The sequence below is a fragment of the Varanus komodoensis genome, unplaced genomic scaffold (genome assembly GCF_004798865.1).
Source record: "Varanus komodoensis strain SLA01 unplaced genomic scaffold, ASM479886v1 scaffold8, whole genome shotgun sequence".
In the NCBI taxonomy this organism is placed as follows: Eukaryota; Metazoa; Chordata; class Lepidosauria; order Squamata; family Varanidae; genus Varanus; species Varanus komodoensis.
In genome coordinates, this window is record NW_025336481.1 from 28,350,094 (window position 1) to 28,375,276 (window position 25,183).

General features: G+C 39.7%; 1 protein-coding gene across 7 annotated transcripts in view; it reads right to left on the bottom strand.

Moving 5' to 3' along the window:
- The window catches only part of METTL25 (methyltransferase like 25), an 84,563-nt gene that overhangs the window by 6,026 nt on the left and 53,354 nt on the right, over positions 1-25,183 (bottom strand). For 5 of the 7 annotated variants that reach the window (XM_044454890.1, XM_044454888.1, XM_044454889.1 and 2 more), the window contains 2 exons: positions 24,462-24,533; positions 21,653-23,582 (listed from right to left, as the gene is read on the bottom strand). In XM_044454890.1, coding sequence (XP_044310825.1) covers positions 23,469-23,582; positions 24,462-24,533 — 186 coding nt within the window. In that variant the 3' untranslated portion in view covers positions 21,653-23,468. Of the gene's footprint in view, positions 1-21,652; positions 23,583-24,461; positions 24,534-25,183 lie in introns of those variants that run through there. The other 2 variants (XR_006417076.1, XR_006417075.1) reach the window with 2 other exon arrangements.

Sequence of the window (25,183 nt, forward strand, 5' to 3'; positions counted from 1 at the left end):
TAGGTAAAGACCATTCTTCTAACATGGTCCTCAAGGGCTTGCAATGGCACTGTAACATTCTGGGCTCAGACATGAGCAAGCACTCAGTGGAACAGCTGGCCAGCATAATCTGTTCTGAATGATGAACCCCTTTCAGCATTCATGCTGCCAAATGGGGAACCATCCTTAATGGCAGCCTCAAGTAGAGCACAGTGTGATAACCCAGACTGGACATAACCAGAGCCTGTGTTGCAGATGTGAGGGTGTCCTTCCATAGAAAAAGTGGCAGCCAGCAAACTAATTGATGTTTCATAGTCACTCACATCTCCCGCACTCCCAGACTACCAACCATAGTTCTCAGTTAACAACTTCATCCAAGACTGGTCACACATTTCCATCCAGAGCAGTGGAACTGGTAGTCCAAAGGACCTCCCTCATGTCCGCATTTTGTTTGTTCGCCCACATCTGTCCCAAAATGACCTCCAAACACCTTTCATTATTTCAGTAACCTCCCAGAGTTTATATGATGGAAATGGTAGGCAGAACTGTGTAATGTCTGAATACTGATGACACTACAGCCTAACCCCCTGACTGGTCACATAAATGTTAAAAAAAATATGGGTAGCAGGCCAAAAGTATTAAGCTTGAAGAGAAGTTCCCCCAGCAAGACCTTGTGGACCCATCTCTCTAGAAAGGAACTGGAGCCACTAAGTCTAATCAAAGAGAATAGTTCAAAATGATTGGAAGGTACCAAGAGGTCTGAAGAACTGAGTTACGGTAGGAGTCAACCATAAGATCAACCAGTTTCCATTCTGAACTCAAGGCAACAACCACACTGGAAAGGATTTAAATAATCACTGACTTCCACTCTAGGACTGCTAACACAAAACAGTCTTGGTGTCATCCTAGAGAATTATCAGCTACTCATTCTAGGATCTTTCTCAAAAAAGTTAGACTGAAAATGGGCAATAATTTTCCAAAGGCAATGGATGTAATATGGCTTCTTCAGTGGTGGATTGTTCCATATTTAAAACCCAGTCCTGGCAGATTTCACTAGCTGGGAAGAACAAGAATCCAGTAAGAACATGATGTTCCTCTAAGAAACTTGTCAGTGTCCTCAGACTATTACAGCTGAAAAGAAAATGTAATAGAACAAAATGGTGTTCTGCTTGCATTCATCTCTGATTCTGTTGGCAATATACTGTCCAAGTCAGAGTTCATATAAGCACCACAAGTGGGTCACAAAAGGCCTTTGAAGGGTGGATCATATTGATTTATTGGACCTATATGAAGCAGGCCCCTTACCTCTCAAAAATGCTCCATTGGATGGCATCCATCATCAAAAGCTCAAAGGAGGACTCAAATCTATATTTGGTCATATTCACCTTGAGTCTTTTACCATATGTTTTCCATTGCTAACCTTGCCATTTCACTGCCCTCTACTCCTTGAAGTATTAAGGAGCTGAACTGACTGTATAGCTTAGAGAAGGATGTTTGTGAGCAACTGCACTGATTCCCTGAGGCCAGGTATCAACTAGGACCTTGGCAGGACCACCAGCCAAATTTGTAGGAAAATCTCCCAGACATCAGGAAACCTTCAAGATCCATTGGTTTTATTGAAGGAAGAGGGGTAAGACCATAAAAATTTATAAGCCTGCTCTGAATCCTTAGATGTTCCAACTCATGTCTGTGACTCATCTATGAAAATTTAATGCACTCCCTGATTAACCTATTCCTGATTTACATCTGGATACGGTTTCAAGTGTACATAACGGCACAAAGAGAAAATGTGTGTCCCATGTGAAATTTGAAATGGTTGGATGATATGTTTTTGGACACAGCTCTATGGCACACATGGTGCCTTCACCAGAACTGTTCTGTTGTTTAGGAACCAGATACTACTAGCTTTCACTTGAAAATAAATCTACTTTTTAGAAAGCGGGGTGCAGTAGTCATGAGCAGATAGCCATTTCAGGAGCACAGCAGATGAGTTAAGAAAAGGATGTTGATAGTTGAGATTTGAGCTACTAACATTGATAAAATATTAATCCTTTTTCATCTCTACAACACCAGGCAAATATGGCAAATATTAACTCAAGCTACAAAAAAGGAGCTAAAGGATGTTTCATTTGTTAAATTAACTGTCATGGTTTGAAGAAATAATGACTCCTAACATTATAGGGTGTTCCAAATGTAACCCAGAACTATGGAGTTGGATTTGACTTATTGATACTTAGAGTACACCCACTGAAATCAATGGATTTGTGTTAGTTGTGGTTAAATTAAGTCCCATAGATTTTCATGGGCTTAAGTATGACTAACTCCGGATCTGACCCCCACAGCTTGAAATTGTATGAATAAGGCTAACTTAACTCTCAGGCTTCATGTGCTCTCTTGCTTTCTCCTTGTCCTCATTCCTCTCCATTTTTCCTTTGTGATTCTTTCGTCCCTTTCCTGGTCTGAGATATATCATCATTTGCCATTTCAACTAACTATCAAACTAAAGTTTGCACTTGCCATATCAGAATCTGGATCAAATCTGAGTTTGGGATGATGCCTGAACTTTTGTCAGGCTTCCTGATAGTGCACAACCCTGGAATCACTTTGCTGAATTGCCTTTTTTCAGACTTTCCTCATCAACATGGGGAAGATGGAGTACCACACCTGTTTCACACTTCCCCCTCCAGGATTTTTGAACACCTGAAGGGAAATGGCCCTATAAATATATATATATATATATATATATATATATATATATATATATATATGCCAGCTGATGTATGCCAGAAGAGATATGCCAGTTGTAATATATCTAAGGGTACAATCCTATGTATACATATGCAAGAGAGATTGTGTGTGTGCGTGCGCAGGCAGGAGAGAGAGAGAGAGAGAGAGAGAGAGAGAGAGAGAGAGACAGACAGACAGACAGACAGATCCTATCTCCCCCAGAATGCTGAGAATTATGGGACTTTCTCCTTCTAAACATGCATAGTATTGTACCCCTAGTTTGACCACACAATGATCCCACTAAACTTACTTTAGAGTAAGCATTCATCTGATGAGGCTGCAAAGGAATATTGAACAATGACTCCAAGCTCCTAACTTTGATTACAGTCAAATGTTTCTTCTTGTCATATGGGAACAAATTCTTTCTTTTAAAAGATATAATACATGAAAGGTCATAAGTTTACTTTCATATAATACCCAAATTCCTGCCAGGCCATTAAAACAGTAATTTACTAAAAGCATCATTAAAATGCAATCACATTTTTCAGCTAATCATGGTAAAAGATTAACTACCACTCATTACACATTCTGTTCTAGTATTTGACCCAAATGTCTCCATAAAGACTTAATATTGTAGGGTTTGTTTTTTATTATTATACTTACAGTTATTATCATCATCACTGAGAAGAAGAAAAAGAACCTGTTAAAATTTGGAGGAGAAAATCGAGGGATTCTTCCTGCATGGAAATTCGGATGGAAAATCTGCATTCCATTTATTTAATGCTAAAAGTTTTATAAAGGTCTATACTTGAAAAACTATACTTCTTTCAAGAGCTAACAAGAATTTATACTCCAGGGAGTATGGTTATTCTTGTGATATGTTTTAGTGTATGACATATTCAGCAGAGTCTGGTAATCATAAAAAATACCTTTGCTGGTGCATGGAATGTCTGATAGATTATGTTCAGCCATACACCAACCAGAAGAACAGTGCTCAGCCATTTAGAAGAGCAGTCCTAGGGGCCATAGGGTTGCTCAGAAAAACCGTTGCAAGACAGATGCAGTGCTCCAATAGAAGAAAGTTTCAGAGATTCTCTCCCTCCACCATTGTAAGTATGGGTGGGCTATGCTCACACCTGAGACAAATAGGACATATAGTTCAATAGCATAAATATATGCTGGTTTACATACCCTGTATGAAAGATATAGACCAGTATACATAGCATCCTGAATGAAAGGGATGGTTAATTATTATTATTACATTACAGTAATATCCCACTATTTTTGCCTCTTGCAAGAAACCAAAGGAGCTTAGGTAATCCTGCTCTGCTCCATTTTACCTTCCCAATAAGAACTCAGTGAGGCAGGCTTGGCTGAGACAAAATGACTGACCCAAAGTTCCCCAGTGAGCTTCACTACCCAGTGTGCACTAGAACCAAGATCCCCCAAGTGTTCTAACCCCCAAACCACCCTTGTGTGGTTCATATGGTGACAATGTGTACCCCAAAATCATGCAATGGGCTACCAATAAAGCCAATCATGAGCTATTATTAAAAGATGGTCAAAAGTACCCCAATACCATGGCATTTTGGCACCTGAGGTGCTAGGGTAGGAAGAATAGTGTTTCCCTTCCCTTGTGCTTACCTTCCACATGACTTGCTCCTTCCTCACACTCACATCTAGAATTTTTATATAAAGGCACAATCCTACCCATGTTTATCCAGAAGAAAAGGACTGTTGGGAGCTATGGGATTTCTGGCTAAACATGCATAGGATCATGACCAAAGCGATGGAGCTGAGATTCTCTTACTCCAGCCAAGAACTGATTAGATGGCCTCAGACAAATGTCTTCCTCAGCATCCCTCCTCTCTGTCTGTGAGAGGGAAAGTACTGCCGACTTCACAAGATTATTGTAAGGATTACTGACATACCAAATGTCATGTGCTGTAAATGTTCTGCTTGATAAATGCTAGGTATTAACCTAAAAGGGGAAAAAAAATTCAGAAATGGAGTAGGCAAGACCATAGAAATGCTATCTTTAGGACTGATTGTTTCCCCATCCACAGTTCATTAGCTTCTAGTATGAATACAATAATATGAAATGAATAACTGTGGGAAGATGTCCTGTTCCCTTTCTACTTTTATCTCTTTTATGTATATATTTCCTCGTAAAAATAAAGTAAAAAAGGATGATTCATTGCCAAAAGGGGCTGTTTTCAAAATTCTAATTTAATCTTGCTCCATTTTGGTCAGATTGAATAATTTTACATGTCATACCTCTATATGGAATGTCAGAATAATATATATAGCAAATAAGTGCTAAAGTTCAAATGCATTAAGACTGTGTGAAAGGGGGATTTGTTTCACCTGTATAGAACATTCTGAAAACCCTCTACAAAAAGAAGCCATATATCCCATGCACTAAAGGAAATCTAAGTATTCTAACAGATACATCAAGTATCATTATATAACTTGGATACTCAAAGAATTAAATTGTGTTGAATGTGTGGAAAACTGGAACAAGTTATAGCTTGGCACAATGTAGACACTGTACATGGGGGGTCTCACATGGAGAAAAAACCCACACAATTTTACCTCAGAAGCATCATTTGAGTAATAAATTGCCTACATGCTCATTTTCTTTGTTTTGCTCTTCTGAGGAAGCACAGCTCTAAGCTATACTTAGAATATCTCCATAAAATCTAAAATATCCATAAAATTGTATGAAAAAAGCAGTTTGCAAGGGTTGAATGACTTTTCAGGTAAAATCCAACACATATCCTACATATAATAAAACCATTGATATAAACAGAATTTAGTCATTAAGTTCCATTCATTTAAATGGGTCTACTCTAAGTAGGACCTATATTAGCTCTTTCCCAAAGTAAAGTATATTGCCTTAAGCTTTTTGACAGGAAAAATTTGGGATGTAACTGAATGGAATCAGAGTGCTTGAACCTTTGGCTCTTCAGACTTTGCTGAAATACAGACTCATCAACCCTGACCACTGACATGCTGGGTAGAGCAGACTCATGGGGTTCCAGGCTTCCTACCTCTGAAATGTAAAAAGAAAAACAAGGTAAAGGTTGGGATGACAACTTATGTGTTACCTGAAAAAGAGGAAATTAATTACCCAAAACTAGGACAAAATGTGGGAATTATACCCATAGTGGCTGCCTGTGTAGTAATTATTGTAATTTAAACAGAAACATGATGCATCTCACCAGAGTGGGAAGACTGTGAACAGGTGACCAGTGTCCATGCCCAGTCTGCTGTGCAACAGCTAACCAGGAATGGGCAATTCCTGTGCTCTGTTTTTATGGTCATCTATTTTTACACTTGTGTCTGGTTTGCATACTGAAGCTAGCTGTCAGTGCAGCTGTTAACTTGTTCAGTAGGACACCCAGCTATGTCCCCATAAGATTTCACTAAAAGAAGGCTGCCAAGTAACTACTAAGCCATGTTCAAAGGTAAGTTGCTGCTATACAAAGCCCTAAACAACTTGGAAGACATCTTACAGGTCATTCCACGACCAACAGAATATCACTTGAAGGCAGGAGTTCTCTGTGGTTACACCTGCCCTAAAGGAAGTGCTTTCTCCTGAAGTTCAGGAAGCAGAAAATGTGGTATGTTTGTATACATGTGTTCACTCAGGCCTTCTCTGATTTGTAAACAAGTGCAATGGATCATATACTGCTCCATGAGAGGGAGCCATTCATCTAAACAGGGCCAGAAAATCATTCAGCTTGATGGAAGAACTGTCAAGAGGACTATACTTGACATCTGATACTAATGGAGAAGATGTGTGGAGTTGTTAATGAAACTAAGAGGGATTTTCAGTCTTGATGAGATTAGGCAACTTATCTATAAAGAGAGAGCCACAGGTTTGGTACATATCCCAGCAGAGATCAGATTACCCTCCAGAGAACAGGGAAGAATAGATTTATCAAGACTAAAATTCTAGATTGCACTAAAAATTCTAACTGAGAGGAATAACATTACTAAGAGGAATGAAGAAATGATAGAGAGTTTTACTCATTCAAGTAGGTGACCCCCACCATTCTCCATAAGAGATTTAAGAATATATGTGCATGTGCGCACATACAGAAAGGGACTGCATGTATGTCCATACAACAAGAGTTAAGCAATGAGGACTGACACAGCCTTCCTTAAAGCTCTGTATCTGTTCTATCCTTCACATAAGGAAAACACTAGCATGTCTAAGTATAGGGAATGTGAGAAAAAATGCACAGTCAAGGCAAACCATGTTAAACCCAGATCTTACACTGTTCAGGGGCATGTAGGATTGGGACAGATAACACAACCAGCTGGGGTGGATAAGCAATGCAGACATACCCCAGCTGTTAAAGCTACCTCAGCTAAGGGTCAGGCACTTAGTGAGATGAAGTAGGGCCAGAGAAAAAGGCCAAGTGCATAATAAGCAAAGATACAGCAGGCCTCACCTGAAATAGGTAAGTTTCAAGTCACAAAAGAAGACACTGCAGGACTAGCGGCAGAAACCAAGTAGGGAACACAGGATAGCCACCACAAAAATTTGTGCTACTTCAGGGTAACTAAACACCAATGGGAAGACTTTTATAGGCCTCCTATGGCTCCCAGCTGGGCTGCATGATTGCATTGGCCCTAATTCTGCAAGCACTTGTAAGCCTTACTTGTGAGGTAAACCAGGCTGTCTTCTTTATCAGGCCAGCAGAAGCTTCTGAATTATGGAGTGTCTTAGGGAGAGCAGCACTGCTTCTTAGGCTGGTCTGAAAACACTTTACAAACAAGACTGCTGTGACAGGAACCATAGAACTTTTTTTTTTAAAGAAAATTTGCCTTTTTTCTAGGCTGTTTTTCAACTGTTCTGGGCTTGCAGGGAGGGGGGTGTTTTGCACCTCTGCTTTAGTGTTGCATAAGCAAGTCAAACCTTGGACTTAGGAACATTCTCTTCTCATCATTTGGTACAAGCCATAAATAGATTGGAAGCATCTCCTTCCTGTTCTAAATAACTGTGAATTATTGCATTTGAAAATGCTAAGCGGTGTCTAGTTTAAAACATTTATTTTATTTAAAAACATTTCTATGCCGCCCCATTCGCCGAAGCCTCGGGGCGGCTCACAACATAAATTAAAATATAATACATTCAAAATATAAAACAAATTAACAATATAAAATAAGTCACCCTGGCCAGATAAAATAAACATGTTTTGATACTGCCTTAGTTCAACAACCCCTCGTTTAAACCAACTCAAGTTCCCAATTGCAACAGAAAGATACACTTTAATTCATTCAAATCAGGAAGTGATACTACTAATGTACTCTTAACAGCTTTCCTGGAGGAAAAAGAGGAAGTAGGGAGCAAGTGATCCGAAATGTTAGGACTTGTTCAAGTAGAACTAAAATATGATTTTGCCATTTGTTTTAACTGTACCTTTGTCTTCTCCTTTAACTACAAATGTCCAGTGTTCTGTTGTGTTTTATCTTTGTGTTGTACAGACAGATTCTGTTAGAAAAACATGGCAAAACCCCCCTAAAACATTCCAGTGCTTGAGCCACAAGGGAAATATATTTGAAACTATTACTTCTAGTTTCTGTTTCCAGTTCTTACTATCTCCTGAGAGCTAGTTGTAGGCCTTTGCCTGGAAAAGGTGCCTACATCAAATGCTAATTGGCTTAATTAACTACAAGTCATAGCTCTAACAAAGCACTCCCTATCTAGTCAGCTTGACCATTAAAAAGTGATTTGCATTTGCATTCAGAACAGTAGGTACTTAGCTTGAAAAAAAAGAGCTAATGAACCATGTATTTTGTCCTCACAAATCAGGTACTAGCTGGTATAAAAACAGCACAGAACTCTTCAGGGGGGGGGGGGGGAAAAAAAAAAAAAATTCAGATCAAATCCAAAAAGACTTTTGTTTCCAGTGGGAGCTTTTATTAGTCACTAATTTCATACTAAAGCTAGACTAATTTCCAACAAAAACACAATAATTAAGAAATGTGCAAAGATTTAAGTCTTGAACGCTATGCAATTTAAATGGAAGCTACAGGAATTATATAACTACTGCAACATTTACTAAAATGCTAATAGTATTGTGAAACAACTTTGAGTAGCAGATATTTCATTCATCCAATTATTCACTAGTTTGCTTGCTACATTTGCATCCCACACGCTGAGCACCTTAGTGTCCCCATGGTAACTTTCAATGAAAAGAAAATTAAATTGTAATATACTATAAGCTAAAACACCCATGTATTGGACAATATGTAGGGTGTCCACATTGCATTCACAGAATCATAGAATAGCAGAGTTGGAAGGGGCCAAGAGGGCCATTGTCTCCAACCCCTGAGTCAAGTCTGCCCTCTCCAGTTGCACCTTGAATGCCTCTAGTGTGGGAGAGCCCACAACCTCCTGGGGAAATTGGTTCCATTGTTGTACTACTTTAACAGTAAGTCCTTCATGATGTTCAGCCAGAACCTGGCTTCATGTAAGTTGATCATTATTCCTTGTCCTGCCTCTGGGATGGTTGAGAAGAGATCCTGTCCTTCCTGTTTGACAGCCTTTCAAGTACTTGAAGAGTGCTTTCATATCTCCCCTCAGTCTTCTCTTCTCCAGGCTAATCATGCCCAGTTCTTTCAATATCTCCTCTTAGGGATTTGTTTCCAGTCCCTGGGTCATCCTTGCTGCCCTGCAGCTTGCCTGCATCTTTCTTAAACTGTGATGGCCAGAACTGGATACAATACTCCAGTTGAGCCTAACCAGTGCTGAGTAAAGGGGAACTAGTACTTCACATGATCAAGAAGTGATACTTCTATTAATGCAGCCCAAAGTAATATCTGCCCATTTTTTGCAGCCTCTTCACACTGTCAACCCATTTTCAGCTTGTGATCTACAATATCAGTATTGTTGAGCAGTACTGCAGTATTGTTGAGCTAAGTACCCCCTATCTTATATTGTTGTACTTGGTTTCTTTTTCTTAAGTGCAGAACTTTGCATTTGTCCCTACTAAATTTAATTCCATTGCTTTTAGCTCCAACATATCAAGTTCACCTTGAATCTTCTTTCTGCCTTCCAAGAGTAGCTCTCAGCTTTGTGTCCTTGTAGCTTCCCACAATGGCCTGGTGAATAGCAGGGGGTTGGATGGAAAGGCATTGGATGCTGATATGGCCAGTGTTCCTCAGATGGAAGACTCTGTCTTGACAAGAGGATCCTGCTTATCAGTCAGGGACATCATCTTGACAACAGGGCAGCTGGGGGTGGGGGGTTGTGGGAGAGGTGTTTCAAGGATGACTCATAAGTCTTTCATCAGCAGAAGGAGGCAGGACAGAATTGCTCAGTTAGACATAGAGGCTAGTTGAAAGGCACATTTGCTTCCCAGGACCAAATGTCTGACAGTGATTGCTAGAAGCCACTCCCTTGTATATAAACCTGTGTGGTTTCCCATTACTCTTGTAGGGGACAATGTGCTGCTGCCCTGGAAAACTTCACCCTTTTCAAGGAAGGGGTGCATTGTGGGAGATTGCATTGGGAAGTAGCACAGGTTACATTTACACTCCGTGTATGTTCTTTTGGATTGGACTTATAGCCTGGAACACATTGTCAGCCCCACTTTATTTGTTTATTGCCTCTGAAAAGAGCTGTTTGCAGGAATTAAGGCAATGAAGGGCTTTCATTCATACTCTTTCTTGACTTACAGAGGCCAGAATGGGGCATCTTCCATACCATCCTAAGTGGAATGTATCCAAATCAGAATATTTTTCTTTTTAATATAAATGAAATCTAATAAATAATAGGTTAATTGCTGTGGAGGGTGACTCTTCTGCCTGCATCATAAGTATAGATGCTTGGCAAGTGTTCATATAGATCTATCTGATGCTTGGGAGATACTCTGGGATATGCGAGTATCTCTAAAATACCTCCGGATGCCTCAGAAGACTAAGCCACCTGGAACACTCCATTCATTGTACAGATGCTTACAAGTAGCTTCATTAGACTCTTATGCATGTGTCTTTCCTTAGATATATACTCAGTGCACCTTTCTCATCCTTGGGGAGTAACTGTTGCATACTTCATTACTGTTATGTGCTGGCAATTCCTGGCTAAGAATATCTATTTTAAAATTGCTGCAGGAAGTAGCTCTCACATGAGGGTGGCTTTAAGAAAGCTACTGTCCCTAGTGCTAAGCTTAATCATCTGCATATGCCTACAAGCACCAGACAGACTACTGAAGTATCAATATTTAAGTTACCTTAAAATACAGGCCTTGATTCCCTGACCTGCGATCATGGAGTATCTCTGCAAACTGAAAAGTGGACAGAGATAAAGGTAGAAGAAAGAAGATAGCAGAAGAAAGACAACCACTGCTCCAGTGACGAAGCACCTGCAAATGACTGTCTGAAAGAGAGTCTGAACTGACAGCTAAGCAATCCTGGGTTCATTCAGTAATGCCTACTCGAAGTCAGTTATAGGCTTCTCTTATAGGGCATTACACAGAATAATGGAGGCTTTCCGGGCTACAGAACTGATCATAGCTTTTCTAATCACCTTATGGTGACAAAGTCTACACAGAACATAGGATTTATGAACCAGTCAGAAGACCTTTATGAATTAATTTATTCTGCACTGAAAGAAATGGATGCTTAGCATTCAGGAAGCAACTTAAACAGGATGAAAGCCAAAGAGATGTCACTTGGTGTCATGGATCATGGAAATCTAGCTGAGCAAAATCCCAAAAGGAAAGGAGTCCAGTTCAAATGTATGTAACTCATGAATGTATCTTTCAAAGAGCCTTTTAAAGTTGAACATGAAAGTGAATGATTTTTTTTTAACCTGCATAAGTATACAACAAGCTAGCATGCTGAGTCACCTTTGTGAAGCTGGAAAGGCATAGGCTTGCTACATATGGAAGTGGGTAACCACATGTAGAAGTGGAGCAGGGGCTTGGACTCAATGTCCTTATAGGCCTGTTTCATCTTCTCTCTTCTCTTCTCTTCTCTTCTCTTCTCTTCTCTTCTCTTCCCATCATAATGCTCAACATATACTCCCAGGAAATATTTACAGACTGAATTCCCTTTCTTTGGGCCATGTCCAGTGTTGGCAAGTCTGGTGATGATTGTGAGTGCAACAGGAAAGCTAGTGCTTTTTAGTGCAATCCTGGAAATGAGTTCAAACAGGAACTTCCAAAATGGGACGAGTCAGTGGAGAGTTCCCAGAGCAGTCCTTCCTGCAAGTGGGAGGGCAGACCTGGATAGTTCCCTTGATAGAGGCAAGAAATCAGATTGAAGAGAAAGGGATGGAGCATCCTTTCAATCATCGTGTTTGTTGGTTTAAAGGCACAGCAGACCTGGTTAGAGGTAGGAGCAGGAGAACCATTCCAAATGGCACAAGAAATCTGGAGATGCACACAGGAGTACAATAAGCTGACACTGATATAAGAGGACACAGTTTCCAGTAGGTAAAATTGGTTAAGGTTATGCAATCAGACAGGAACAGTTGTGTTCAAATGTATATAGTTATGAGTCAGAGAACTGAAATATGTTTGCATTAGGTCATTTCTTTAACCTGTCCATGCATTTGAACAAAAGGCAGGAGTCTGGATTATTTTGGGGAGACAGCTGGCAAACTGATGCCCATTTGTCACCATTAGTGAGTAACTATTGTATATTTCACTACTGTTACAGGCTGACAATCGTTGGCTAAGCAAGCCTTCGCTGACAATCCCTTCCTCTCAGAAGTAACCCCATGGCACGGATAAAGCAGCATGCAGCAATCTCCACTTCTGTAAACACTGCAGCTCATAGAAAAATTAAATCTAGTTTTCGCTATGCAGCAAATGCAGTAATGAAAGGAATAGCGTATGGAATGGCCAAGAAAACTCTACATAAGGAATAGTTGTAGCAAACAAGTAACATAAACCTCTAATACCTTTTGAGAGGTGACTTTCTTCCACCCCTCGCAGAGCAACAGCATGCAAAATGCAATGCGTGTGAGAAGTCCTTAACAAACAGATCCATTAACTGGCATTGATTATCATTTTCGTCCCCCCTCCCATTCCTAGCAGCCAGTTCATGTGGTCAGCGCTGGCATTTCCCCCCACAACAGCTTTCACCTGGTTTTCATTAATTAATTGTATTGGCCCTGCTATAGTTTTCTGTTCTTGTTAAACTGAGTATTGTTGTTGTTTTTCCAAAACATCCCTCAGTACATCAAATCCATTATGGTTTTGGCTATTTTTCATGTATGTGGAAATACTTAAACCTCTTTGACAACTGTGTTCTGCATTTGCAACACAACTCTTCATAGTTCACAAAATTAGGCCTTGGTTCTCAGGGTAACGATATACAGGTACACGTACTTCTTTCAAGTGTACGTTGGTGGCATCTCTGTGTGCTTTTGGAAACATAACTAAAGCAAGCATGTAGCCTAATCTTCCCATCTTGAACATCTCTCTGACCTTGATGAGTTAGGGCAGGGTTGGGGTGTACTTCTTTTAATGGATGATTTAACATTCAATGGCTCTCATTCAGATCCAAGAGCTCTGATTTTGGTGGTAAAACATTCCTCTAACTGGAAGAGCTTTCTGATTAATTTTCAGTGGAGAGAATTGATTCCTGTGGGCTTTTCTTTGTGCATACAGAATAAGCCCCTGCACTGAAAGGAAGAGGGGATCTGCTTAGTCAAGGAATCCATGTACCCCTCACTGTACCCACCCACCCATGGATCAAGACACATCACTCTAAATAGAAATGCTTTTTTAAGATGTTGTGGGCATACTTTATTTTCTCCATTAAAGGAGTGAGACATTTGGTATCTATCAAATTAGATTAGTCGGGGGGGACTTGTGATTCAGTGATGAGGGGTGGGAAGAAACAGGTGGAATGAATGAAATGGGTTGAACTTAGAAGATATATTTTGTAAAGCTCTGGTGGGCAAGCAAAAGAACATGTGAAACAAGCTGATAGGGTCATTTAGAGTTACAGAAAGTGCTGGGAAAAATAAATTCTGAAATAGATCACTTTGCGCCTCAGTGTGCAATTTTGTGTTTTTGTTTAATACACATTACTCTGTAGGAGGCACTCATTTTAAATTCTGAGACTTTGTGGCTAACCACTGTAGTTCAGATTGAAACATTATTTCATGTTTATTAGAACCATTGCAAAACAAAGTTAATACATACAAAGGTACATAACAGTCTTAAAGCACTAACATTTGGACTTCCTATGTTTTAAGAGTCGATGGTTCTTTATAAAAACTCAGGTCCTCGCATAAAGTTGTACACTAGAATCATAAACTGGAGAGCACCTTTCTTGGATCTATCCATCTCTTCAGAGGCATTTACTAAAGTTAGAACAGGGCCAGATGAATTAAACATGAATAATCACTAACCTTTTAAATGCAATGGGGCAGCTATTGTAATGAATTGAGATGTATAGTTCCTAAGATATGCTAAAGAACATTGTAAAGTTGTGAAATGTCACACCAGAATACCAATTAAGGGAAAATACAAATATTGCTGTTGTTTGCCTAAACAGATAGATTTTTTTCTGGATTTTGTACAATTCTCTTTATTATGTACTCATCTTTCACTGCTGACTTAATAGCAACTAGTTCTTCCACTTGAATCAGTTGGCTTTTTGGTCAAAACCTGCATGTTGTAATGGGCACCAATGTACCGAGCATGGATAGCTAATCTAAGTTTGGCCATTTCTACGTATGAGCTGAGTAGATGCCATTGCATCATGGGGTCCAGAGCTGTGCCTGCCTCACTTTGCACCCTGTTCCATGCCTCTCCTGCTAAGTGTCTCCACTTCTCCCATCTCAGTGTCTGGAACTGGCCCACATTCTGAGTCCCCTCCTGCTCTTCTTCTTCCTCTGAAGGCCAGCCAGGCAGCCTTGAGAATGTGTGCCAAAAGCAGGTGTCTTTCACACTCCCGACATAAGCTGTCTTCAGCTCCTCAAAGGAAAGGCAGGACATAACTATCACAAATCAAAACATGGCACGCCCAGGTAGTACTAGGAAAGATCTTTGACTAAAATTCTGGATAGCTGCTATCAGTCCCTGCATGCAGACAATATTGGGCTAGAAGAGTCAATGGTTTGACTGCAGGTAAAGCAGCTTGTCCCAGTACTATTCATGAAATTCATCAATGGCTTAGGAAAAGCAGTCAAATAGAGGTTCAAGAGATGCTATTCACTGGAGCTCTCCCAAACATTGAGAAACAACCCAGCCTGCATTCGTTGAGTCAGATAACACCATCTGTAAAACATATCCTGGTATCTCTCTTCCAGAATTAGTTTGGCGTAGAAACTGAATAGCTGCTGTACACTTGTAGGCCCTGCATGTGCCTGCAGATGCCTTGATTTCACATGCGCTTCTTTAAGCTACTTAAAGAACGGTACATTGTAGTGATGCTTCAGCTAGATGAAACAGAAAAAGCCTCCAGTGCTCTCATATGCCCAGAGTTTCGTCAAGGAATGCTAAAATGGCCACTACCGGTGTTTACACCTGTTGGATTATGAGGATTCATATGTTTTTATTGATTACTTCGAATTAAAATGCATCAGTTTAATGAAAGGAAACCCATTTTTGTTGTTCTGAATACCTGAATAATTGTTGAGACATTTTCCCCCAAAGTCTTCTCATCCATAACTTTGAGGTCCCACTGGAAGCTACTGTAAATGATTCAGGTTTCCAAAAATATTTGCCATTGCGATCTTTTCTGAGCAATACCATCTAAAATGCAATTTTAAACACAAAGTGTATGGTTCATAAGCCACACTTTTTCATTATATTTCTGTCCTGCCTTATTTTTTCTTTCAAGGAACTCAAGGTAGCTTACCTCATTCTCGTCCTCCACTCAGTCTTTTTCTCACAATAACACTGTGAGGTGGGATGACCTGAGAGTCTGTGGCTTACAAGTTGGGCTGGATTTTGAATTGAGTATAAAGTAGTATTTAATGTATTTTCCTTTTTAACTATAATGTAAATAAAATAATGAATCATGTAGCATTTTGACTACTGACAGAGATGGTTACTAGTGGTAGAAAGCACAGCACTGATTTAAACTGGCAGTTTTGTTTTATTATGTTTGACAACATAATGGCTGTTCACAGTATAAAGTGCATGAAAAGGAGCCTGACAAAAAGGTGAGATTTATTATACAGCTTAGCAGAAGTTGCTTTTCAATACTAGGAGCAAGACAGGCAGACAATTGTGCTTTCTTCTTGCAACCCACAAAAACAGTTTTACTGAAGTCAGTAGGGATACTGCTGTTAACTTATTACAACTCTACTGATACAAGTAGAATCAAAAGTAGTAGAGATTCTTCTGAGTAGGGTATTTTAAAGTTGAATTATTAAGACTGATATTCACCCAGTAGCATGGGAGCTACTTTAGATATGTGTTTTGTGTATTTTCAACATCTGTGCCTTCCCCTGATGACTTAAGTCTTTCAAACCAAGACAAGTGAATTTGGGATTTATGGCTATGAAAGTCCCTGGTGATTTCTATGATGTCAACTTTCATTCAATATTCCAAAACTAGGCAAGGTCTTGGACAATGTAGATTGAACATGTACATTTAGATTATTGATCTGTAAAGGCTTAAATAACCAGAACAAGTAGATATCATTGCCACTTCTGCTGATTTGGAATTTCCTCCCAGGTGCCTGACACCACCAAGTTATTCTCTAAATAAGTGACTTTGCTCTTTTCATCTTACGCCTGTGAAGCAGTTGACAGCTTGTGAATTAATGCAATTTGAACATCAGACTAACTGTCTGGCTTGTAACCGACTAGATTTACCATGTTTTTCTTGATAAATCCCATGTAGAGTTCTAAAGCAGCTGTTCCTAACAGCACCTTTATCAACATGAATGCAAACTGTCACTGTTTTGGATTCAAAGACCCTCCTTTAAGGAAGGGATTAATTCGTTCACTATTGACCACTTCCTCTGCATCTCAGGAAATGGAGAAGCACTTCTGACTTCCAAATAATATAAAGTTACATTAATTTATTGCCCCTCTGCCATAAATTTCTCCACAGAAGAAAAATGATCTGGACTAGTTCTCACAAAAAGCACATGAGCTGGTAATACTATGCCTGGGCTATACAACTTCAGATTGCAGGTGGGGACTGACACAACTGAATCAGGTCCATACAAAAGCACATCTGCCTGGACACAGATAAATGAAATTTCAGGATGAAGCCTGGCCTTTTCCCTAACATTTGTCTCTCTGCAGGGAATGAATTTGCACAGAGGGTCATGAAATCATGTTAGTTCCCATGTGACATCTCAGGTGGCTGTTCAGATCCAAAATGCTCTGTCCTGGCCTCCAGTAATCAAAAGTCACTTTAGAACCGTTTATTGAAGTAACTTCCTTGAAAGCTCACAGTTCTGGCAGAGGCAATCACAGGCTGCAACTTTAGGTTGTCTGGGAACATCTAGTACCTGTTCGAACAGGTCCACGAGTCCTGTGCTCAAATACAGTGCCCACCAACAGCATCATTTCGTATTTGTGGTTCCACAGGTGACCAGAAGCTTTGGCAATCTTGGGTCTCCTGCAAAGTATCTGAGAAATCTATGAATCTACTCAGCCCTGGCAGAAAAAATGGCTCCTTAACCTGCAGCTATGCTTCATGGGGCATTTCTTCACTGTCCTCTTTTGCTGAAGGTACGCCCAAGGAAACACCTTCTCTTGCAGAGTGCTCCTGCTGCTGCCCTGTTGTTGATGATGATGTAGCAGCTGCTGTTGTTATATTGCATTTATATTCCATGTTTTTACTCCATTGCATAGCACCATTTTATCAGCCTAGATAGGATAGTCTGAAAGTGAGTAATTGGCCCAAAGACATCCAGTGTGTTTCATGGCTTCATGGCTCCCCTTCTGAATTCAGCTCTAGGGCTATGTTCAGATGGCATGGCAAACAACCCTGCATTGATGCCATGGCACACAGAGTTTTGCCTAACTGTACCTGCAGTGTCTGTGAACAAAATCTCCAGCCTTTGCCTACAGACTGCAGCAGCCTCCTCCTGACTAGTCCTTCTCTCCCCCAAGGGCACTTGCATGTCTGTGGTGTTTCGCAGCCACTTCAGCTCCCATAGAGATTTCTATTACATGAAAAGAAACAGTCTTGCTGTGATCCCCCCTCTCCCTCTGTGCATATTCATGCCACTTCCCTGTTTCAAAAAGTAACAGGGAAACAAACATATCTTTTGGCCAATGGGAATAAAGTGGCGATGAAGTGACTGTTGCTAGGGAACTGGGGGAAGTAGAGATGGAAGGTTGAAAGCAGCCTCTTCCACAGTTACTCTTGCAAAGGGGCTCTTTAATGTTGCTATAAAATGGTGATTCCAGTCCGGATGACCAAAGCATGATGACCTCTGAAGCATGAAAACTTTAGTCTAATTTCTACCATGCAGCAACTCTGGAACTGGGTATAGATGACACAACATACATATGGTTAGATTTCACTATTGCTTTTTGTGTCATGCAGGCTGTATCTACGCTGGGGCAGGATCCTGCAACAGCCTTTCAAAGAGACTATGATGCACTGAGTGATGTACAAATGGAAGGTTTATGTAACCCCTGGCCCTACTCACTCATGCCAATAATTGTGCCTCTGTCATTTAAAAAGAATTGCACAAATATCCCACCATCTCTTCCTTAAAAGGAGAGGTTTATATTTTTTCTTTTCTACTTGTAAGAAAAAAGATGGAAGTACCAGTGGGAAAACATAAACAGATTAAAAATGGAAGGCAATGGACAGATTCCCTGTACAATTCCATTAATGAGGCAAGGCAATTGATGTGCAATAAAAGCCTCATCTGGAAACACTCCAAATGACGTTTCAAGCCATCCCTAATATTGATACAACCACACTTAGAATAGTAGGTGTTTGACAGTGCTTGAAGGCTCACTGCAAAAAACTGAATGCTATGCTCATTTTGCATTGGCTTGTAAAGAAAACCGTATGACTTTACCATTTGCTCCTCTCTCTCTAAATTTACAGATCAACCAAGTTTATCCCATTGATTAGATTCCTCCCATTTCTCTGTTGTTACTAATTATTTATACACCAGCTTTACAGCACAAATCCTATGCAAGTTCACTCACCTCCCTTGAGTTCAATGCAATTTAATCTCAGCTGTGTGTATAGGATTTTTCAGCCTTAGTTTGTGGTGCTCTATAAACTTCAGTTTTTTTGCTCTTGCAAAAATTGTTTCTTCAGACAGGCCTGCTCTACTTCCATTTAAAATTGGGGACCTGAATCCAAGAGGGAGTGATACATTCACATAGTTTGCATGCTTCCTGGGGCAGAGTCACCGTGGTCACTGTGTAAATTAAACTTTACCCACAGATTTGCTATAGCAATCCTGTTCCATGGATTAAATTTATCTAAGTCACATTCACAAAAAGAAATCGGTAAACCAAATAAACAGTAGTGAACGTGCAATCCAGTGTGGTATACACACACCATTCTTTCATACCTTGGATTTTTGGCAAATTATGTCACAGCAGCTTCCCTTTCACAGCCTTCAGCGTGTGTTTTACATTATCTTGATTGGGAACTCCAACACAAGAGCTGTTTAAAGGAAGCCCTGGGCAGAAGAGGGAAATATCATGCACACACCTTTAGCAACCTGGGATGGAATCATGCAACTTTACAGCTGAAAAAAAGCCTTACTGGTTTACAGGCCCGAGTGACTTCTCCATGGTTGATCATGACCAACTCCTGTAAGATTTGGGATAGGAGCAGCTGAAGGATCAACTCCTCTAACAATCTGCCTCCACTCATGTGTCTCACAGTTGGTGAAACCAGGAAGATGGCCTTCTCTGTAGCTTTGCCTAGGCTCTGGAATTTCCTATTATACAGGCCTACCTTGTTCACTCTTTGATGGCATTCTTCCATTGTGGTCAGTGCCTTGTTTTTATAAAGGCAATTTGGCTTGAAAAGTTGCCCTTCTTGAAGATGGATTTTGAAGCTTTCCTTGAGATTGGTTTTTTGTATCTGTTGGTTGTGTGTGTGTACAGGCACATGGATGTGTTGGGTTCCGGATTTTATCTGCTGTTTTCCTTTTATATTGTTGCATTGTTTTATTGGCTAGAAATAACGTCCCAAAACAGTTCCACACATGTGCACAGAACCCACATGTGTGATGCACAGAGACCATGAAGAATAGATGACTGGAGAAGGGTGGGGAAAGAATTTTATAAATAAAAAATCTATTTGTCTGAAGCAAAATCTTGGTTTTAAATGAATACCTCCTATGTGGAAAATCACAGTCCAAAGCAACAAATTACACCATCATATCCATACTTGTACTGGTTGCTTGTTCAGGATTCTTTAGAAAAATGTTAAATCCTATGGAACACTCATAGGATCTATATTAACATTTTGACAGCTGCTCCTTGTAAGACTGCCCTCTCCTATAAAAATACATAGAAGCTCCCATCAGCTATGCTTGAATCTGTTAAAAGTTTGTCTTATTTGGCTTAAACTGTACCCTATTAAAGAACTGAAAAGAGCATTTAAGTTTGATCTAGGTGCAGCCTGGCCCTTCAGGGAAACAGACTCCTGTAACATGCACTGCCTCCCCATTTTTCCTGAAGGTTCTGGATTTGGGCACTCCCTGTTCTTGCCCAGTGACAATGCAGACAAGGAAAGAGAATAAAATGTCATTTCTGGCTATGACTGTTGCTACCCCAATACTCTGTCTGGCATAAGAAATTATAGTTCTTTATCCTGGTTTGCTTACTTAAGGGTGCACTATTGCTTGCACATTTTCTGTTTCATTAATAGTGGAAAAACATTTTTTTAGTCTGAAAGTTTTCAGCAACATGCACACTATTAAAATTTTACTCTCATCATTCTGAGTTTATTTCCCTAGTACTGTTACAGTGTAATAACAGTGCTTATGCAGGAATCTGTAGCAACAGATAGGAATTTAATATTATAGAAGGCATTTGTAAAGCACAATCTCGCAACCACTACTCATTTCTAGCAAGTGGTCATTTATATTACTGTGTCATCTTCCAGTTATTCACAATAAGTGTTTTATTATTAATTATACTTGGCATTAATATATTGATAATATGAAGAATAAGTAGATAAACTAAATGTTGTGTGTAGGAACAAGAGTTTCTGTTCTGCATCATACACAGGAAAATTCTAATAAAAAGTGCTGTGACTCAAAATAGCACTTGCTTATTTGCCTCCCACTGACAGAACATCTGCAGGCTTAATGAGACTACTCATAAAAATAAACACATCAACACATAAATTCTCATCCATGTAGCCAGTTGTGTCAGTAACTAAACCCATACTGTCTACAGAGTTAGAAGACATTTTAGCTAAGTTCCTGAATACATAAGGCTCGAACCCTGAAAAATTTGAACAAACTTGCAGTGCCCAATGTTACCATATGGTATATGCCATTCCAGATTTTGCATGGTCAATTCTTATGGTCTAAAATTCACTGCAAGTAGAACCCTTGCATCCCCATGGAAGAAATAATACATTCCGTGTTGCATCCACATTGGTAACTACTGTTTCTTAGTATTAATGCACCCAAATGAAGAGAGCAGTTCACTAATGCATATAGATAGGAAGCAGTGTCTGATCAGTACAGTACTTTCTCTGCATAGCCATTCCATCTATTGGAATTCAGAGCATAGGAACCACCTGCAGTCATCCATGTGGAGCTCTTGTTAAATAGAGGCCCTTGTATAATTCACATTAATTTCTGTAGGACTTGTACCAGAAAAGTTCCCAGCAGAGTAAGCTCAGTTTTCTGTAAAACTGGGTCATGCATATAGATATCATTGCAATACAATATATATTACACGCATACTTATTCAGGCAGACACACGCACACACACAGCGCCCCAATAACAATGTTTTTTTCTTACTCTTTTATTTGTACAGAACTGCAGCAGTCATAATTTTGTCCTTTTTAATGTGTTTATTAGGAATATTTAAAAGATCATTTACTCTTGCAGGTTCTGAATTATTTTTGTTATATTGTACAGTTGCATGGCTTGAAAAATGTCATCCAATTGTATGCCAGCAGCAATGGACTCTATGAAGTGGAAAGGTTCCCAATAATCAACCCAAAACTAATGTTAGCATATTTGAAGCAGAAAGATTACCACAAACCAACCTGCCAGTTTAATACATTTTAAATATATCCATGTTTTATTTAAGTGACATATTATGAGCAAAGTCATATTTTAACAAAAATTTTATATAAAGTATAATATAAACACAAGAGGAAATATCAGTAATTATTTCTTCCATTCCATTAAAAGTTACCTTCATGTTCTTTGCAGAACGTATGTACCTACTGAGGTAAGTTGAAAAGAAAAAGAGTGTTTGTCATCAGTTCTCAAACACGTAACATGAAGTAAGCTATTTTAAACTGATGATCAATTAATGAGAAGAAAACTGAGATCTTAAGGCTTTCAGTTAAAGCATAATGTATCATGCTTTTAGTAAATACAAGAAAAATATATTATACAAGCCAAATAGAATGTGCCGCTTGCAAATCTAGGTTCACAACTGTGTGCACCACAGGAGATACATATTCTGGAGGACTCCCATATATATACACTTTGGTTAACATGATTGCTCCCATGTAATCTGTGAAGGGGAGCTTGTTGGTCACATTTCTATTACAACTGTCAGTGTTGCGTATAGCACATATACCATTCTATTTTCACAAGGAAAAAAGAGAAAACAAAAAGCTACAAACCCACCTCCACTATGAGGTAAGACAGGCAAAAATGACTCAGCAAGAACAACCCAGGAGCAGCTATGCATTTGCTATACCCGAGCAAGTGACCCAAGGCAGCATTAAGCAGCTGGTCATTGCCTCCAATGGGAACCCAGGGGTGAACAATGAGCAGCATAACCAACTATTGATGCTTCCCCAGTCTTCTATGGGTAAACTATGTGGGGTGTAAGTTCATTTTCCTGCTATCCAATGCCCCTTAATATATCTCTATGGTCTTTCATTCTACAGTCTGCCAACTACTCTCCTGTACTCCTACAGTGCAGGCAATAGAAAAGACAGTCTTCTCACAATGTTTCACAGCTAGAAGAGGAATTAGCTGTGCACAGTATACATTATGCAGTGTTAACAAGATGGGCTGGGAAAGGAATTTCTTTCTTTCCTGAAAGGCCAAGATAGCACTGAATGTACTCAAGGTATAGACAGACCTGATCCAGGATTCCTATGACTTTAATCTCCTTAATTTATTCAAATAAAAGAAGCTGCAGGAAGGCTGAAAACAATTGGGAAGAGATAGCAGTTCCTTTAAAAAAAAACCTGCAGCAATCTTTCTGAAAAACCAAAGTTGCCCTCACTCACACCCACACAACACTTTCTAAAGAGTAACTTCAGGTGAGTAACTTCAAACAACAATACACACATGCATACACAGATATTTTCAAGTTTTCAGCTGGGAAATCTGATTGTGGAGTATCTGTCCTTAATTTCACTTTGCTCATTTTTCTGGAAGAATTGGTAAAACCCTGTCAAATCAACCATATAAGGCAAGAGTGAAATTTCACACTGAGCTAGTAAGTTGGAATATTGTGACATATATAGTCTAAAAATTTACTTTTCTGACTTGTCATGATGTATAAACATATTAAAACTCTTAGTAAACAACAAAATGCTTAATAATTTTAGAATTGTAAAAACCAAACTGAATTCAAAGTACAAATAGTAAGATTAGTTCCCAGCTTTAGATCAACCTAACAATTTGCTTGCACTTGAAATGTCTGCTTCTTCAGAGCCACAACTGCATAGCATCTGGGGGATTTTATGGGATCGAATAACTTTACCAGTCCAGACCAGGCAATGTTGTCCTGTAAAGTGATATTTGATCAGAGCACATCAAAAAGGCATTCAACCTGAAAGCTTAGAAATGGCTATATATATATTTCTAAAGAAAACAACTTAAACAATTTTTGTAACTAATATGCATACTCGGAAGAACAGTTAATCCTCCAATATCTTTTGCTGGCAGAATTGATCTTATTGACTACACTTTAAATGATGTGGCTTTCAAACAACATTATCTAATATTGTTCTTTACTATCTTCTTATAAATCTGCAACTCGCTCATGAAGAACTTCATTTCTTTTTTCTGCTTGTTTTTTTAGTTAGTTAACTAACTACTTGTGTAAGCCTGGAACATAAGAAGGCTGTAGTGTAGATAAGCTTGTTCTAGCTGCCACTAGGAAGAAAAAGGCGCAGGCAAAACACTTACTGTGCTGCTCCCCTTCACAACTGAAACAATGAGTGACATTAAAAGGAATAAACTTTATTATCTCTGAACACTGATCAGAGATAATAGGAGATTCTCTTCCCAGTCCCCTCCCCAAGCCCCTGGTAGCCTCCAGGAGGAGTGGAATCGATGGGACTGATAGGACAGAGACTGATAAAGCCAAAGCCTCTACAATTAAAATATCTGTTTATGCAATGCTGTTTCTTTATTACTGGTAATTTACCATGCAATTAAGAGAACATAAAAACACTTATTGCTGCAGTTTCCCCAAAGTAAAAGCATCTGTTGGGCCATGTTGCGAATGATAGATTGGACATTTAAAACTCCAGCAAATATGTGCAAACCATGGTTTGTTTCTTCTAATGTGGAAAAGGCACACTCCGCTGCTGTTTCAATAATTAAAGGATCCCGATATAGTTGATACATCTATTTCCTTAGGTTACACATAGTTAATTACCTGTTCTTTGAGGTAGGAGAGCCGATCCAAAAGTATTAGCACCTCTATGCAAGGTCCTAGGACAACTTTCAGCTGAAACAGTATTTTAGACACCAATTTAGCCACATTTAAAAAAAAAAACTTACTACTGAAAAAGAAATAAATGCTGCCTCTGCTTTCCCTGATGTAGCTTTAGTTTTGTTGTGCTGTTTCATCCTCCTGAAAATGCAAGAAACTTCTCTGAAAAGAGCAGTTAAAATATGTTTTGTATCATTAGTTTACGGCAGGGGTCTCAAACTCAGCTGGGGGCCGCTGGAAGTAGAGTCTGGGTGAGGCTGGGCTGCATCAAGTATTCCACCGCGGTGGTGGTGGGCTGCTCATTCCGTGTCGCTCCTGGAGGCCAGCCCGGGCGCCGCCGGTGCTTTGAAGGCCGCAGGGCCCCTCTCCCGTGCCCCACCTGTCCTGGCGCACAGCTTAGAGGGAACATTGCGCCCAGGGTAACGACTCACGCAGGTGCATGTGAGAAAAACGCGCGGGCTGCACTATCACTAAACTTTGATATCAAGTGAGGGCCACAAAATATCGTCCCACGGGCCGCAATTGGCCCATGGGCCGCGAGTTTGAGACCCCTGGTTTAAGAGGATTGTGATTTTCAGAGGGATTGGGCCAGGAGCTTTTCACTCCAGCTGGGAAGATGATATATTTGGTAAAACAGGACTTTTCCATGACCAACTGTTAGCCAT